Genomic DNA, 18,695 nt, shown 5'->3' on the forward strand with positions numbered 1-18,695 from the left:
GAGTGCAATGTTAAATCGACAGCAGCTCACAGAGAAACGTTCAAATGGCTCTGAGCACTATGGGACCTAACTTCTGAGGTCATCAGTCCCCTAGGACTTAGAACTACTTAAACCTAACTAACCTATGGACATCACACACCTCCATGCCCGAGGCAGGATTCGAACCTGCGACCGTAGCGGTCACGCGGTTCCAAACTGAAGTGCTTAGAACCGCACGGCCACACCGGCCGGCACAGAGAAACGTACAAGCTACAATTTTTCCAGCGCGTCGTCTGTCAGTGATAGGGAAATTACATATCGCAGTATAAAACATACTCTCAGCCACACATATTATAGTGATTCGCAGAGTATAGACGTGGAAATAACCAAGATACGTTAGAGTTTATGGTGTTGTTGACATCGAGATCATTAGAGACTTCAGTTGGAGGACGAAGAGGAGGTAGTCAGTCGCGACCTTTCCCAAAAGAACCACCAAGACGTTCATTTGATCGACTTAGGAAAATCACGTAAAACGTAAACCTAGATGGTCGCACGTAAATATGAACGTCGTTACTGTGGAATCCAAATCGAGAGTTTTCGCTATCGACTTCCTCACTACTCTGTGACGCACAGATTTCTCAACTGCCTCAGTCTAGAGAAATGTAAATCTGTTCATTTCATAAAACATATGTCTTGGCTGTGGATAAAACTATTGTGGTTATATGAAAACGATTGTGAACAACGATTCAGTCATGGATTAAACAAGTCACCAGCTGCCCTCCATTGGCAATTTACTGGAATACTATAAATGATCTATCACAAAGCGAAAAAAGTGGTCCAGCTAAAACATTCATATTTCTTTACGTACTACATGAATATGTAATAAAGAATGGGGGTTCTTATTTAAAAAAAAAACTCAGTTGATATCCGTTTGACCTATGGCAGCGCCATCTAGCGGGCCAACCATAGCGCCATCTGGTTTCCCCCTTCAAGCTATACAAGTTGAGTTCTTTGTAGTTTTTTCGTTTGACGCTTATTTCGTGAGATATTTGGCCCAGTCACGATCAATGGACCACCCTGTATAACCGCTCGCTTGATGGAAGATTCGTACCTAAAAGATTGAGAAGTTGCACAGGTCAAACAAATACCCAAGAAAGAAATTAGGAGTAATCCGCTAAATTACAGACCCATGTCACAAACGTCGGTTTACAGTAGGATTTTGGAACATACCCTATTGTGTTCCAATATTATGAACTTATTTCTTGAGAAACAGGCAGTACAGTTTCAGAAAATATCGTTCTTGTGAAACACAACTAGCTCTTTATTCACACCAACTACTAAGTGCTGTCGATAAGGGATCTGAAACTGATTCCATATCTCGAGATTTCCAGATGGCTTTCGCTACCGTTCCTCACAAGCGACTTCTAACCAGTTCGCGTGCTCATGGAGTGTCGTCTAGTAGTGCGATTGGATTCGTGATTTCTTGTCCGACAGTTTGTAGTCATTGTTCGTAGTAACTAACAGAAAGTCATCGAGTAAAACAGAAGTGACATCTGTCGTTCCCCCAGGAGGAGTTACACGCTTTCGCTGTTCCTAACCTATATAAATGATTTAGGAGACAATCTGAGCAGCCCTCTTAGATTGTTTTAAGATGAGCTGTCATTTATCGTTTCGAAAAGTTATCAGACGAGGAAAACCAATTGCAAAATGATTCACACAAGATGTAAGTATGGTGCAAAAAGTGGGAATTGGTTCTAAATAATCAAAAGTGTGAAGTCATGCACATGTGTACTAAAAGGAATCCGTTAGATTTCGATTAGACGATAAATCTGAAGGATGTGAATTCAATTATATACTTAAGGATTGAAATTACTTAAAGATTACAGTTACGAATAACTTAAACTGGAACGACCACAAAGAATGTTGTGGCGAAAGCTATCCAAAGAACGCGATTTATTGGCAGAACACTTGGAAAATACAAGAGGTATGCTACATAGACGGTCTGCACTAAGCTCGTCCGTCCTCTTCTGGAGTATTGCTGAGCGGTGTGGGATCCACATCAGATGGGACTGACGGAGGACATCGGAAAAGTGCAAAAAATTTCAGCTCGTTTTGTATTACAGCGAAAGAGGGGAGAGAGTGTCACGGATATGACAAGTGAGTTCATGTGAGAATCATTAAAGCAAAGGCGTTTTTCGCTGTGGCGAGATCTTTTCACAAAATTATGATCATCAAGTTTTTCCTCCAAATGTGAAAGCATAGGGAATTGGATATGTTCTGCTCTCCTTCTCCCCCTTCCCACTCTCTCTCTCTCTCTCTCTCTCTCTCTCTCTCTCTCTCTCTCTCTCTGTTGAGCTCCTCTTCTCCCCTCTCCCTGCTTATCTTCTCCTTTTCCCACTCTCTCTGTCCATCAGTTCCTCCTCCTACCCCCCCCCCCCCGTCTTTCTGTCCATCTCTTCCTTCCCCTCTCTATATCCACCTGCCTTCTCTGTCCATTTCCTCTTCCCCTATCTCGCTGACCTTGAGCCTTGTTTACTGTTATTGCCAACAAAACCTTGATTGCCAGCTGAAGGCGCTTAAAATAAATGAGTATATCAGTTGGGATCATTGGTCTACGGAATATGAGAAATCTCTCCTGCCTGTGAGGTTATAGCATCAGTGACAGTATTTTACAAAGTTTTGGACAATGCAGATTCCGTGATAGTTGTTGTGGTCTTCAGTCCACAGACTGGTTTGATGCAGCTCTATCCTGTGCAAGCTTCTTCATCTTCGAGTAACTAGTGCAACCTACATCCTTCTGAATCCGCTTAGTGTATTCATCCCTTGGTCTCCCTCTACGATTTTTACCGTCCACACTTCCCTCCAGTTATAAATTGGTGATCCTTTGATGTCTCAGAACATGTCCTATCAACCGATCCCTTCTTTTAGTCAGATTGTCCCACAAATTCCTCTTCTCCCCATTTCTATTCAGTTCCTCCTCGTTAGTTACATGGTCTACCCATCTAATCTTCAGCATTCTTCTGAAGCACCACATTTCGAAAGCTTCTATTCTCTTCTTGTCCAAACTATTTATCGTCCATGTTTCACTTCCATACATGGCTACACTCCATACAAATGCTTTCAGAAAAGACTTCCTGGCCCTTAGATCTATACTCGATGTTAACAAATTTCTCTTCTTCAGAAACGCTTTCCGTGCCATAGCCAGTCTACATTTTATATCCTCTTTACTTCGACCATCATCAGTTATTTTGTTCTCAAAATAGCAAAACTCATCTACTACTTTAAGTGTCCCATTTCCTAATGTAATTCTCTCAGCATCACCTGATTTAATTCGACTACATTCCATTATCCTCGTTTTGCTTTTGTTGATGTTCATCTCATATCCTCCTTTCAAGACACTGTCCATTCCATTCAACTGCTCTTCCAGGTCCTTTGCTGTCTCTGACAGAATTACAATGTCAACGGCAAACCTCGAAGTTTTTATTTCTTCTCCGTGGATTTTGACTCCTACTCCAAATTTTTCTTTTGTTTCCTTTACTGCTTCCTCAATATACAGATTGAATAACATTGGGGATAGGCTACAACCCTGCCTCACTCCTTTCTCAACCATTGCTACCCTTTCATGCCCCTCGACTCTTATAACTGCCGTCTGGTTTCTATTCAAATTGTAAATAGCCTTTCTCTTCCTGTATTTTACCCCTGCACCTTCAGAATTTGAAAGAGTATTCTAGTCAACATTGTCAAAAGCTTTCTCTAGGTCTACAAATGCTAGAAACGTAGGTTTGCCTTTCCTTAATCATAAACCGATAAGCCATAAACACAAATTTCCTGTTTTCCTTTAAAATCGACTATGAGAGAAACAACAAATCAGAACATAGCTGTTCATATAATTTTTTGTTTCAAATTATATATATATATATATATATATATATATATATATATATATATATATAAGGAAAAAGAATATATACGGGAGAAACAATTTGTCCAGTGGTTTAGATACCCTGCTATCGTACCTAAAACTTGCTGCGAGAAAGAAAACGAAACTACACAGTTTCACAGCACTGCATAACACAGCATTTTGTTTCTCGAAGTCAGTTTTAAGAGAAAACTTGTAGATTGTTGTTTAAAAAAATTGTACCCTACGTCCGTCTGTATCTTTTTCAGAGTATCATATAAACATTTCAAGTAAGTCAGAGAAGAACTTTCCGAGTATTTTGCTAATAACTCTTCCCATCCGTCCATCTGTTTATTAGAACATCGGGTAAAAATCTGAAGTAAATCGGTCAAGAAATTTTCGAAATTTTTGCTAACATTGTTTCCTCTTTAAGTGTTATTATTCACATATTTATATGCCATATATATTAAAAAAATTTTAGCATATGTCCGTTCGAACGTTAATTGGAATATCGTGCAAACATTTGCAGTAAATCGGTCAAGAACTTTTCGACGTTCTTGGTAACAACGTTAAACATCGGATAATGTTAATACAGTAGTATAGCAATAGATAGAAATCAGAGCTCACGAGGAAAGATTTAAGCGTTCGTTTTTCCCACGCGCTGTTCGAGAATGGTACAGTAGGTGGTTCGATGAACCCTCTCCCATGTACTTCATTGTGAACTGTCGAGAAGACATGTAGATATAGTGTAGATGCAAATTCGTTTCACTGAGGTTCGAGCGTCACTGCGATGCTAAGAAAACCGGAACTGGCGTATGCTTGAAGTGGATGCCAACCATCCCGTGAAAACCTGTTTACGAAATGTAAAGAAACGGCATAACGTAAAAGACCCCCCCCCCCCCCCCCAGACTAATTGAAACGGAAACGCGTTCACAGGCGAAAAGAAATCAGTTTTTCCGCGCTCCGTTCGCGAATAGAAAGGGAAGAAGCCCTGACAAATGATGCACTGCTAGGTGCAGACGTAGGTTGTTCCAAGTGTACGGTATTCATCACTGGTATTAAGACAGTCAAAGACGTACTCCGATCAAACGAATTCGTAATGAATAATAGCTGCGAAGTGCTCTGAGGAATTAAACTGTTTTATATAGTTTTCAATTAACTAACCGCGGATACTTACCGTCTGTCGCGGTAGATGAAAATTCATGTGAGTGGGAAATTTCACATCTGCAGCCTACGAACAGGAATATTGGCTTTTATCCCACTAGCATAAAACTCTGTAAAGAGTTAAAGTATGTCATTGAAAACAGTTGATTTTCTTGTAGTGGGGGCTATGGTAACTATAGCGTTAATGAGTTCCTGATTGTTGTAGTAACCACAGAACTAAATCTTTTGTAAGTGCTGTGTTACATTTAAATAACAATTAGAAAAATTCTCAGCCGAAAGGCTGACATCGTCCAGCGATGAAATGTTTAGCATCGTCCAGTATTTATCCATCCGACCATTCCATTTCTATCATGATTTTTAACCTATGAGACCATCGTGCCGCGGTAGCGTGCCATGAAAGCCTCAAACCTAGCTGAACAGCAACTGTTGGGGCCGAGGAAAGAATTCAGAGCGTTGCAATCGAGCAGCGTACACCATCTGGCGGCTGCGAGGAAACTAAACGCTCGCAGCTGTCACGAGAGGGCGACCGCTTCTAGATTGACAGCTATGCGCTGTCCGCTGCACCATGTCAGCTGTTCGGTTGAGAATGTTTCTTATCGTCGTTTAAAAGTAACGCAGCACTTACAAAAGACTTTGGTTCTGTGATTGATACAACACTCGGGAGCTCATTAACACTATAGTTACCATAGCCACCACCACAGCAGAATCAACTGTTTTTAACATTTGAATTTTTGTTCTTCTTTTAATGTTATTTTTAGCACCTTGTTTTCAGTAAACCTGTCTGGTTACGAGCAGCTATACTGCAGCTATTGACACTCACGAATCCCCCGCCATCCGGTAATAAAATCAGACCTTATTACGAAATCAGATACGCATTGTCAGTGCTGGCAGCAGGCCTAAGCCCTTTGACTTATAATTGTGTGTCGTCAACCTCTGATGCAGTGTTTTCTTCTCAGTGTAATTTCTAGTTATTTCGTAAATATTCTTACAAACTATTTAATCAAGCGTTTGTATATTGCAACTTCGAGCTCACATTACGAAAGTAAAATACTGGTTATTCACTACGCTTAATTTTCGAGTTACATAATGCTCCTTTACACTTCTCACACTATATCGCACCTAGCAGGAAAAATGGAGCAATCAACGCGAAATTGTCGCCAATGTAACTTGAGCGACAGCTGCGCCTTCTTCATATCTTTTTCGATATACTTTGGAAACTTAAATGTTGTTGGTGTTAAGGTATTATATTTAACTTTCATGTTTCTTAATGCAGCGGATAACTTACTTCACATATTATTATCGATATTGCAAAAACCAGAACTAAAGCTAAATCTTGAAATTCTGTAAAATTCGTGTCGTGGTGTATATATAGCTCTTTTCATTACATAACTCCATTTGTACAACTAAACAGGCCACACGTTATCTGTTACTGTGAAATAAATCAAATCTAGTCCTCACTGGCAAAGATTACAACAGTCGGTAAATAATGTTGCGTAAGTCAACTGTTGAGACTCTCTGACAATATCTCTGCTGCAGCAACTGACAGAGCCAGTTACCAACGTGGGGGTCACACAGAGCAGACGTGAAGGGCACAAGTCATGGCGACCTCTGCTAAAGCTGAAGATGAAGCAGTTACTAATTTTAGGACGTATTTGAGGATACCATCAGTGCAACCAAATATAAATTACGGTAAGAAAATATACTAGTATCGTGTCGTAAAAATCGATTTCTAATAATGCGAAGTACGATGATTACGCTAAAGTAAAAAATTATTACTAATCTTAATGAAACATAATTGAAGTCCTACAGGTTCTGTTAGAATTCTGGACATTCATTGGATTCTGATATAACATTAGGAGAGTTTTCTGCTTGACGAATGTGCGCAGAGGATTTAGAGATCTGGACCAGGAGTGCGCCGAGGTTGGCAGCCTTGCAAGTGGGTAAGGGGGAACTTAAAACAGTAAAGGAAGTTGTGATTGTTCTGACCTTCGGGAGTCATACAACCGATAAGTGGCACCGGATCTATTAATTCTCGCCCCCTGTTACACCACACGGCTCGTAAAGTCCTTGTTAAGATTTGACGTCCAAGCAAAGTCAACATGGATCATGCAGCGTTTATGTGTGCTAGTATTGTGCGAAAGGACAGAGGGCCACGGCGCTGTGTGCTGTTATGCATAAAATCTTAATATATCACAGGATTGGTTTCCACACTAGTGGACAAAATTAATTTTTCCTCCAGGTTTCATCGCTGCATTACATGCTCTTGCTACCTACGCTGACATGTTTATAGCAGTGGTAGCGACTTTGTACCTTCCTCTATTCCCCAACCCTACATTCCCCGAAAACCATCGTGATAAAATCTGATTCACTACACTGGGCATGCAGCACCATGTAAATTCCAATAGTGGTGCAAATATAGATAGTACAGACCTTGACATGACCTATTTAAACTTTGACGAGAAACTTTAATCCGGTACCGGTAATGACAGATATAATGCGATTTTGTCATATGATGACGTGATTGGAGACCGTGGCTGTTATTTGAAGAAAAGTGTTGGTGGTGTTGAGACAGCAACCAGCCACAAATCGTAATGGTTCGAAACCGGTAACGGTACCTTTTGAATAAAGGAACTTAAAATAAATTTGTGGCTGGTAGCTGTCTCAACATCAAGATATTAATAAGCTTTCCACGACCTACCCTTTAGCAACAAGCCAATAACTAAGTATTAAACACAGAAGAAGTCACAAAGTTTTTAATCCGACCTGTAGTTACTGAAATAGACATGAAATGTTACTCGTCTTTGTGAAAAAATAAGCCGGCCGCTGTGGACGAGCAGTTCTAGGCGCTTCAGTCTGGAACCGCGCGACCGCTACGGTCACAGGTTCGAATCCTGCCTCGGGCTGGATGTGTGTGATGTTCTTAGGTTAGTTAGGTTTAAGTAGTTCTAAGTTCTAGGGGGCTGATGACCTCAGATGTTATGTCACATAGTGCCCAGAGCCATTTGAACCATTTTTGAGAAAATAAGTGTCCTGTCATGCTCTCAAGCATTCATAAGCCGTTATCCTTAACCGTATAATTTCACAGTAAGACAAATTTCGATTCAACAGTAGTTCTTGAGTCAATGCCGGTAAGTTACTTGACACGATCGAGGAGTGTAGGACAATATCCTATACAAGCAAGTACACTTTAGTTCTCACTAATCATGAACGTTTTCGCGGGACATAGGCGGTGAAATTATTGTATTTCTTTGTGGATCTCCTGCTAATGAGACTGTACCAATAAAACTAGCTCGTTTAAAGTATTTCAGCCTATTACCAGGAGGGAAGGCGACGTGATTTTCGGGGAACACTTTTGAGAAGGTATAGGGAACTGTCATTTGAAGCTGACTGCAGAAATATTCTGTTGTCTCCAACCTACATTTCACGTAAGAACCACGAATACAAAGAAATCAGGGCTCGTGCAGAGGCATACAGATAGTAGTTTTTCCCTCACTCTGTGCAACTGAACGGGAAAGGAAAGTACTACTAATGGTACAACGTACGCTTCGCCAGGCACCGTACGGTGGCTTGCAGAATATGTATGTAGTTATAGATGGTAGTTTCGCAAAAACCCATAAGTTCCCCGTATGTCACGTAACAAAGAAAAAAAGTTATTGTGAGTTCTGCGGAGGTCAATATGTAATACAGGTACAATATAAAACTATAAAAGCTGTTCATCTGGTTATTGTACCTTCTCATTTAATCGTTTTTTACCACACTTCTCCGTGTAGAACTGGAAACGAACAAGGGGACAGCTAAACAGCGACTGCTTTTATAATTGCGTAGGCTTCCGCGCCCAGAGTCAGTCGACATTAAAGTTTTCTGGGTTTGGTACCAAACCCAGAAAACTTTTATGTCGAGCGACTGCTTTGTTCACTAACCGAAGAGATAGCAGTTGTGCGGTGTATCCCCTAAATAACATTATGCGAAAAGTTGCTGCTACTACTACAACAGCAGTTCCACCTCCCATGGTTTTCCAAATGAGCTGGAGGTCACTATCTCATAATTATTGACGTTGAACTGTCTCCTATCCTCTGTCACCTCCACCATCTGCACCAGGAGAGATCTGGAAAGTCGTCGATTCAAAGTGTGTTCACGTCAGTGCTTTTCTTGACAGGATCCTACTAGAGACAATATATTCTTGCCATTCCTGCCACTTCCAGATCGATGGTACAATTTCGCATTAGGCAAAGTAGAAACCAAAAAGAATTATACGGTATGGATTTAAGTTGTAATAGCTCTTTGAGGCTTAAATTTGGTTCTAGAAAAGTTATTAGCTGGCAACAGAAGTGTACAAAGAGGCTCACTTCCAAGTGAAGTTTCTTGATACGACGCCACTCTGACGTGTGTGTCAATGTTACAATAACTGCTTCTTCGCCACGTAGTTATCTCAATCTTCTATAAAGTGAATAATGATATAAAATGTATTTTCATATTAATCTTCGCAATTCGCTTGTTGCCAAGCCTGTTTCTTCCACTACACGCGCTTTGCGTGACGGTAGTCTATGAATCTCTGAGGATGGGTATATGCAGGTGTATTTCGTCACCATCTTAGACTTTTAATTTTTTTACAACAATAAGCAAACAGAGCTGGGTTCAAACTGAGCAGTATTGAAGGGCACACGAAACACAGTATTCCATAAAATTTCACAGGATCTTCATGTACCCAGATCTCATTAAGGCCTTTTTATTCTGAAGCGGGAATTTCTGGGATGCAAAGAAAGCGCAAAGCCCCGACCATTGCTCTACTTATTGCTGACAAGGTTCGGAGACGACACTGGTGTTATAGACGAAAGTAGGGAGGGCTTACTTGAATGAGATAGACCGTAGCACTAGAAGTAGTGGAAAAAAGTATTTAGCATTTTAAGCAACATTAGACTGTTTGACCAAAGTAAGGAAGATATAAGAAATAGGTTTCCAAAGGAGAAACTAGCTATCCTCAACAAAAGATGCTTAACAGGAAAAAACATTGACAAGAATTGAGGAAGAAGTTTGAGTGGATACGTTTTGAGCACACCATTATATATAAATAAAACATGAACTGTCGGAAAAGTGCAAGTATTTGATATGTGGGGCTATAGTACAACATTAAAAATTAATCGGGCAGGCAATAGTAAGAAATGAAAAGATCTTAGAAACAAAAAGTGTGGTAAGAAGTTTGTTGCCTCCTTCCAGGCAACAGGTCAGTGAAAAATTTACTTCGGCATTCAGGAACAGTTATAATGACCCTGAAAGGGGCCATAGAGATTAAAGATGGTTAGAGAGGCGGATAAGGATCAGAATGCGCAGAACAGCGTTTCAGAATGTTCTTATACATTAAAAGATTAAAACGAGGTAGGCAGAAAGAAAAGACAGCATCAAACAAGTCAACACCGCAAACTGTCCTGAAAACAAAGCAGTGTTACTAGTGCTCTTTATGCTAATGTCAACAACCTTGAATCGCTCTCAGGTGGCAAAATGACACAGCACGTGGAGTCCACAGACAGTTCTACGTTCAGGTAGTTGGAAAAGTGCACAGTCAAAGTTCAAAACTCAATAAGAGCCATAACTGGTATTAACTTCTGGACTCGCTTTTCGACTGCGTTCTCTTAGCAAACGTTAAAATGAGCTGGCTTACAGAAAAATACACGTTATCACAGGTGACGTATGTTAACTTCTTAGTGGCTGGCGTTGCTAAAATAATGTTAAAAATCGCACATTTACACAATGGATTCTTAAAATTGTAGCATTAAATCACTATTTGTTTCAGCCACTGAAAATTAGCGTTTGAGATCATAACTACCACACGTTTTCTGCACAGGCATATTGTCTGAAATCAGACTGATGCCAAGATAATTATCTTCTGACGCATAGCCATAATTATACTTCATCAGCATTAGATGTCATTTGGAAAACATACATGAATTGGTTATAGCTATAATATTCCAATAAATACACACATCAAAAAAAGTTTTTCATCACCTCGGTTCCGAGAGTTCCGGAAGCTGTACAGAAAATTGGAATAGAAATCAAGATAAACATCATTTCCGCCCTTTTTATTGCCCATGAAAACCACACATTGATTTTGCATGTTGTACCACCATACAGCGAGATCATCAGAGGTGGTGGTCCATATTGCTGTACACACCGGAACCTCTAACACCCAGTAGCACGTCCTCTTGCATTGATGCATTCCGGTTTTCGTCGTGGCATACTATCCACAAGTTCATCAAGGCACTGTTGGTCCAGATTGTCCCACTCCTCAACGGCGATTCGGCGTAGATAGCTCAGGTTGGTGGGTCACATCGTTCATAAACAGCCCATTTCAATCTATCCCAGGCATGGTCGATAGGGCTCATGCATGGAGAAAATGCTGGCCACTCTAGTCGAGCGATGTCGTTATCCTGAAGGAAGTCATTCACAAGATGTGCACAATGGGGCGCGAATCGTCGTCCACGAAGACGGACGTCTCTCCAATATGCTGCCGATATGGTAGCACTGTCGGTCGGAGGATGGCATTCACATATCGTACAGCCATTACGACACCTACCATGACCACCAGTGGCGTACGTAGGCCCCACATAGTGCCACCCCAAAACAGCAGGGAACCTCCACCTTGCTGTACTCGCTGGACAGTGTGTATAAGGCGTTCAGCCTGACCAGGTTGCCTCCAAACACGTCTCCAACGATTGTGACACTCATCGGTGAAGAGAACGTAATGCCAATCCTGAGCGGTCCATTTGGCATGTTGTTGGACCCATCTGTAATGCGCTGCATGGTGTCGTGGTTGCAAAGATGGACCTCGCCATGGACGTGGGGAGTGAAGTTGCGCATCATGCAGCCTCTTGCGCACAATTTGAGTCGTAACAGGACGTCCTGTGGCTGCACGAAAAGCATTATTAAACATGATGGCGTTGCTGTCAGGGTCCCTCCGAGCCATAATCCGTAGGTAACAGTCATCTAATGCAGTAGTAGCCCTTGGGCGGCCTAAGCGGCATGTCATCGACAGTTCCTGTCTTTCTGTATCTCCTCCATGTCCGAAGAACATCGCTTTGATTCACTCCGAGACGCCTGGACCCTTCCCTTGTTGAGAGCCCTTCCTGGCACAAAGTAACAATGCGGACGTGATCGAACCACGGTAATGACCGTCTAGGCATGGATGAACTACAGACAACACGAGCGGTGTACCTCCTTCCTGGTGGAATGACTAACTGATCGGCTGTCGGACCCCCTCCGTCTAATAGGCGCTGCTCATGCATGGTTGTTTACATCTTTGGGCGGGTTTAGTGACATCTCTGAACAGTCAAAGGGACTGTGTCTGTGATACAATACCCACAGTCAACGTCTCTCTTTAGACGTTCTGGGAACTGGGGTGATGCAAAACTTTTTTTGATGTGTGTAAATATTATAGCAAGTTGTCCCCATTTTCCCAGTCGAAGGGCAAATGATGGTGAGAAAGAATATCATTAAAGCATTTTGGTGCGTAAGATTCTTGGATTTAGCGCAGGATGTTTGCCTAATATCGTTTGTATCACATGCCTTCTCACGGGGTAGTGCTGTTTGTAGCATCACCCACTGCCAGGTGTCCTGCAGAAGGCTCAGAGCATGGAAGTCCAGCGTACCAATGCGTTGGCAAAACTGCTGCTAAAACATAACTTTATTAAAGACGAAGATAAGTATGCGTAGAAACGGCAGAGTGCCGTAAAAAGTCTCGCATATACGATATTCTAACCATGTGGAGGTTACCATGTGAACATCATACGGTACAGTGTGAATCATAGTCGTCTCTTACGCACCGGGTGGAACAGCGTCTTGAATTTGCCTGTATGGCGTACGGTCTGGGCAACTTTTATATCATAGGCACAAAGTTCTTTGGCAACAGTGGCGATAGCATTTTGCCGATTTGCGGAGACGTTACTATTCTTAGACAGCTTAAAGTAAAAACCGTATGTCCAAACTGGCCACTTTCGGGCTTAGACAATGCGTCGCGTTTCTTTCTTACTTATTATGGATAAGATTTAATCTGGCTCTGGTACTATGGAATGCCAAAAATTAAGTGGACAGAGAGAATTACGAAATGAAGTGGTACTATACAATGTTGAGGTGGGAACAGCTCCGTCCGAAACGGCCTCGGAAGGCCCAACGGCACTGACCGACCGCCATGTCATCCTCAGATGATAGTCGTCACGGGATGCGGGTATGGAGGGGCATGTGGTCAGCACATCACTCTCCCAGCCGTTGTCAGTTGTGACTGGAGCCGCTGCTTCTCGTTTAAGTAGCTGGTGAGGAAATAAAGGTAATGGAAAACTATCCAAGGGCGGGTTAGTGCACCATCTGCTTTGGCGTTCAGGAAAAATTAAAAGTTCATTGGGAGTAGTAGCAATACGGGAAATTGGAAAAGCAGAATACACACAATAGTGAAAAGATGATGTAACAGCTAGCAGAAATGAAAAGGGTGAGGAGAAACAACGAAATGGCTATAAAACTGAGGGAAACCTGACGACTTAATAACAAAAAATTTCCTTGTAAGTTAATTAGACACACCGTAGGCATTTGAAAGTTTGAAGCTTCAGGGACATATAACATTTCTCTCCTCGTGTATCAGAATTTATTACACAGTGCGGCAGCAAAATCTAGATTTGTTTATTCTGTGTTACATAAGAAAGCGCAGGTGAAAAATTATTCTCGAAAACGGATGCCGGACAGAGTTCTTGGAAGAAGCCGAAAGAAATGTAGTCCACCAACACAGGAGACAGCTTACAGAACCGTCGTTTAACCAATATTTGAATATTGTTCGTCAGCCTGGGATACGTACAAAATAGGATTAGTAGAGGAAAACAGAGAAGACCCAAAGAAGCATTTTTCGCTACATGTTCATTTAGTAAGTGCAGAAGAGTCATCGGATGCTCAGCCAACTCCAGTGGCAAACGCTGCACAAGAGGCTTTCTGCACGATGATATGCTTCACTGCTGAAGTTCAGAGGTTTCTAGAAGAGACAACCAATATATTGTTTGCTCCTACTTACATCGCCGTTGTGGCCGAGCGGTTCTAGGCGCTACAGTCTGGAACCGCGCGACCGCTATGGTCGCAGGTTCGAATCCTGTCTCGGACATGGATGTTTGTGATGTCCTTAGATTAGTTAGGTTTAAGTAGTTCTAAGTTCTAGGGGACTGATGACCTCAGAAGTTAAGTCCCATAGTGCTCAGGGTCATTTGAACCTACGTACATCTCGCGAAAAGAACATAAAGGTAAAATTAGAAAGTCGAGCTGACAAGGAGGCTTACCAACAAACATTCTTCCCGCGAAGCATTCGCGACTTGAACATGAATGAAAGGGGAAGTTTTGAAATGAAATCATTCCGCTTTAGGCTGTTAAAACATTTATTACTATTGAAGTTTCAACACGTTGTCAGTGTGCGATGTAGTAACCCACAAAATAATACAAAGCTGTGATATGCTGTGTAAGAGCAGTTGCATATGCTGTGGTGTGAATTTATCTGCAGTTCCATATACTATAAACATTAGGAAGCTGGTGAAACCGTTTCGTGCAGCAAAGGGTAGTAAATGGATCACAAAAGCGCAAAGATGAATACTCCATATACCACGCCTGCTACACAAAACTTAAACTTAAGTGATTATACAATTATTTCACCAGCTTTTTAACGTGTATGGTGTATGGAACAGCAGATAAATTCTCACCGCCACATACACAACTGCTCTTACACAGCATGTCAAAGCTTTGTATTAGTGAGTGGGTTAAAACATCCAACAATCTTGAAAATGATCACGTGTCAAATTTGCAATCGCAATAAATAACGTTTCAACAGCCTAAAACGGAATGATTTTTATCTAAAAATTTCACGAAGGCTGTCGAGCCAGCCGTGATCAAAAAGGAGGAAATGATAATGGTACACAAAGTACTTTCCGCCACACACTGCTGCGTGGCTTGCGGAGCATAGCTGCTATTGGTACATTTAGTTTCTAAATGGGCGCTACCCATTGCATTTTTTCATACAAATTTCTCGTGATAAGTAGAGTGTGCACTGATCTTCAGGTATTTCACATATCTTCATTTCAGTTATCTACATGTACGTCTACCTCTACATGAATAATCCGCGCGGTAGTACATAGGGCTTGGCGGATACTAGGAGTACTTTCATTCGTTAGTTGGCACTCTCGCTTCAGTTCCACTCGCACTGATATCTCTTATCTTGTTGTTGCTGTCCTCTCACGAGGTATGTGAAGGGGAACCTTTATACGGTTTTGTGTAGGATAGTGCTGCAGTAAGTTTGCTGAAAAATGTTTCGCGAAATGAACGTAGTTTTTTTTTTCCAAATGTACTTGTGTAAGATCCCAGAGCATCATTGTAAGACTGATACTTTCTGAATAGGCTGGTTACAAATGTAGCAACATGCCTCTCTGAATGTTATCCTGCTCTAATGGGGATCCAAACACTCAAGCACTACTAAAGAATACATGGCACTAGAGTAATGTGCTTCTCGACGATGGTGGTGACAAAAATTTGGCGTGGTGCAAGTCTTTCGATTGGACGTCACATCGGCGACTTGGGTGTTCCCAACCTACCTCAGTAATCCTACTGGGAAATGGGACATACAGTTTAACAAGGAATGAGAGCCACGCGTCGTTCCTAGTGAATCGTCACATCACTGGGAAATGAAGTCCATGTTAAAGACAGACTGAAATATTCCGTGATCCGACCGCGATTGGATTCAGCAAACTTCGGTTTCCAGCCGCTTGCTTTACCACCAGAACACCATGTCAGACAGATCATATTTACTACCTACTAGCTGCACTAGCATGCATCGCAATGCCACGTAAAGAAGAAAATAAGTGTGTGGTTTTACAATCTATATATTGAAGTGCTTTTGAATACACAGTATGTTTGGCTTTTTCGTTTGGTGCGTACACAAATAAATCATACGGTTTCCCGACGCCTGAACGAGCCGCATAGTGTCGCACACGTTTGACAGAAAATGCTACAAATACCAGGTCCGTCTAGACAACGTAAAAATATTTTATCTGTGGTTAACCATTACATGCTACACCTGGAAAAAGTATAAAACATCTTTTGTCTGCGCAAAATCAGCGATATTATGACAATAGTACTGTTATAAGTACACTAATGACCATTAAAATTGCTACGCCCAGAAGAAATGCAGATTATAAACGGGTATTCATTGGACAAATATATTATACTAGAACTGACATGTGATTACATTTTCACGCAATTTGGGTGCATAGATCCTGAGAAATCAGTACCCAGAACAACCACCTCTGACCGTAATACCGGCCTTGATACGCCTGGGCATTGAGTCAAACAGAGCTTGGATGGCGTGTGCAGGTACAGCTGCCCATGCAGCTTCAACGGGATACCACAGTTCATCAAGAGCAGTGACTGGTGTATTGTGACGAGCTAGTTGCTTGGCTACCATTGACCAGACGTTTTCAGTTGGTGAGAGATCTGGAGAATGTGCTGGCCAGGGCAGCAGTCGAACATCTTCTGTATCCAGAAAGGCCCGTGCAGGACCTGCAACATGCGGTCGTGCATTATCCTGCTTAAATGTAGGGTTTCGCAGGGATCGAATGAAGGGTAGAACCACGCGTCGTAACACATCCGAAATGTAACGTCCACTGTTCAAAGTGCCGTCAATGCGAACAAGAGGTGACAGAGACGTGTAACCAATGGCACCCCATACCATCACGCCGGGTGATACGCCAGTATGGCGATGACGAATACACGCTTCCAATGTGCGTTCACCGCGATGTCGCCAAACACGCATGCGACCATCATGATGCTGTAAACAGAACCTGGATTCATCCGAAAAAATGACGTTTTGCCATTCGTGCACCCAGGTTCGTCTTTGAGTGCACCATCGCAGGCGCTCCTGTCTGTGATGCAGCGTCAAGGGTAACCGCAGCCATGGTCTCCGAGCTGACAGTCCATGCTGCTGCAAACGTCGAACTGTTCGTGCAGATGGTTGTTGTCTTGCAAGCGTCCCCACCTGTTGACTCAGGGATCGAGACGTGGCTGCACGATCCGTTACAGCCATGTGGATAAGATGCCTGTCATCTCGACTGCTAGTGATACGAGGCTGTTGGGAACCAGCACGGTGTTCCGTATTACCCTCCTGAACCCACCGATTCCATATTCTGCTAACAGTCATTGTATCTCGACCAACGCGAGCAGCAATGTCTCGATACGATAAAGCACAATCGTAATAGACTACAATCCGACCTTTATCAAAGTAGGAAACGTGATGGTACGCATTTCTCCACCTTACACGAGGCATCACAACAACGTTTCACCAGGCAACGCCGGTCAACTGCTGTTTGTGTATGACAAATCGGTTGGAAACTTTCCTTATGTCAGCACGTTGTAGGTGTCGCCACCGGCGCCAACCTTGTGTGAATGCTCTAAAAGCTAATCATTTGCATATCACAGCATCCTCTCCCTGTCGGCTAAATTTCGCGTCTGTAGCACGTCATCTTCGTGGTGTAGCAATTTTAATGTCCAGTAGTGTATTTTATTGAGGTCCCTTAACGTATGACATGCTTGAATTGAGTACGCGGGTGGACTACTACGATAATAGATTTATGAAAACACGCCCGTATTAGAATCAAACGTTATCAAAATTTCAAATCAGTTGGTCACAAACTTTGAGATTTTCTATTAAGAACAAACGAATAGAAACTGTAAATCTTCCTAACTGCAAATCTCGGAAAGTTCTTGATAGATTGATTTGAAATTTTTGACCCAATGTTGCAATGGAATACGCCTGTGGTTTTTATATACTTTTTTAATGCGTTTGGGAAATGTGTTGCGAATAGTTTTAGTAGTAAAGCAGTAACAAAACAAAACGTTGTGCATGGCGCGGCAGATTCTCACACATCTCTAAGTTTATGACGCCCCACCTCCTGAACTATTTCTCCTACAGCGATATGCCGGCCTGTGTGGAAGAGCGGTTCTAGGCACTTCAGTCTGGAACCGCGCGACCGCTACGGTCGCAGGTTCGAATCCTGCCTCGGGCATGGATGTGTGTGATGTCCTTAGGTTAGTTAGGTTTAAGTAGTTCTAAGTTCTAGGGGACTGATGACCTCAGATGTTAAGTCCCATAGTGCTCAGAGCCATTTGAATCTACAGCGATATACATATGCCAGCACATTTAGTAATATATGTGGATAATGTACAGAAAATATGAACCGAATAGAGTTAGTAGTAACAAGTAATACATTCAAACGTCACGCCTGATGTGGCAGCTTTAGGGCATCTACAGGAAAATGTAGTAAGAGATAACCTCTTTTCCTTTCATCATTTTGTGGGGGGTGTCAGCAAGAAAAACTTCCGTAAAGGTTTGAAATTATAAATTATGTAATGTTTGTTGCCAGTGGAAAAGTGCTCTCATTCTCAAATAGTTGATGCATAAACCTGGGTATTTTCGCACGGTGGCATCTCATTGTTTATAATGTAACGTCTCCTGATCTGTGTGTCGTACTTTTTTGGGGGGCTAGGAATCTTCGCGGGTGTACGGAGAACAACGCAGTAAAGTTTCATCGCAATTAGATGTATGGTTTAGAAACGCATAGAGGTCAAATATACAAAGAAACATTCATTTTTA

General features: G+C 42.1%; 1 protein-coding gene across 1 annotated transcript in view; it reads left to right on the forward strand.

The window, feature by feature from the left end:
* Positions 1–6,589: 6,589 nt before the first annotated feature.
* Positions 6,590–18,695, forward strand: part of LOC124721490 (aminoacylase-1A) — a 106,463-nt gene continuing 94,357 nt past the window's right edge. The window contains exon 1 of the mRNA XM_047246498.1: positions 6,590–6,730. Coding sequence (XP_047102454.1) covers positions 6,640–6,730 — 91 coding nt within the window. The 5' untranslated portion in view covers positions 6,590–6,639. The remainder of the gene's footprint in view (positions 6,731–18,695) is intronic.

The sequence above is a fragment of the Schistocerca piceifrons genome, chromosome X (genome assembly GCF_021461385.2).
Source record: "Schistocerca piceifrons isolate TAMUIC-IGC-003096 chromosome X, iqSchPice1.1, whole genome shotgun sequence".
NCBI classification, from domain to species: domain Eukaryota; kingdom Metazoa; phylum Arthropoda; class Insecta; order Orthoptera; family Acrididae; genus Schistocerca; species Schistocerca piceifrons.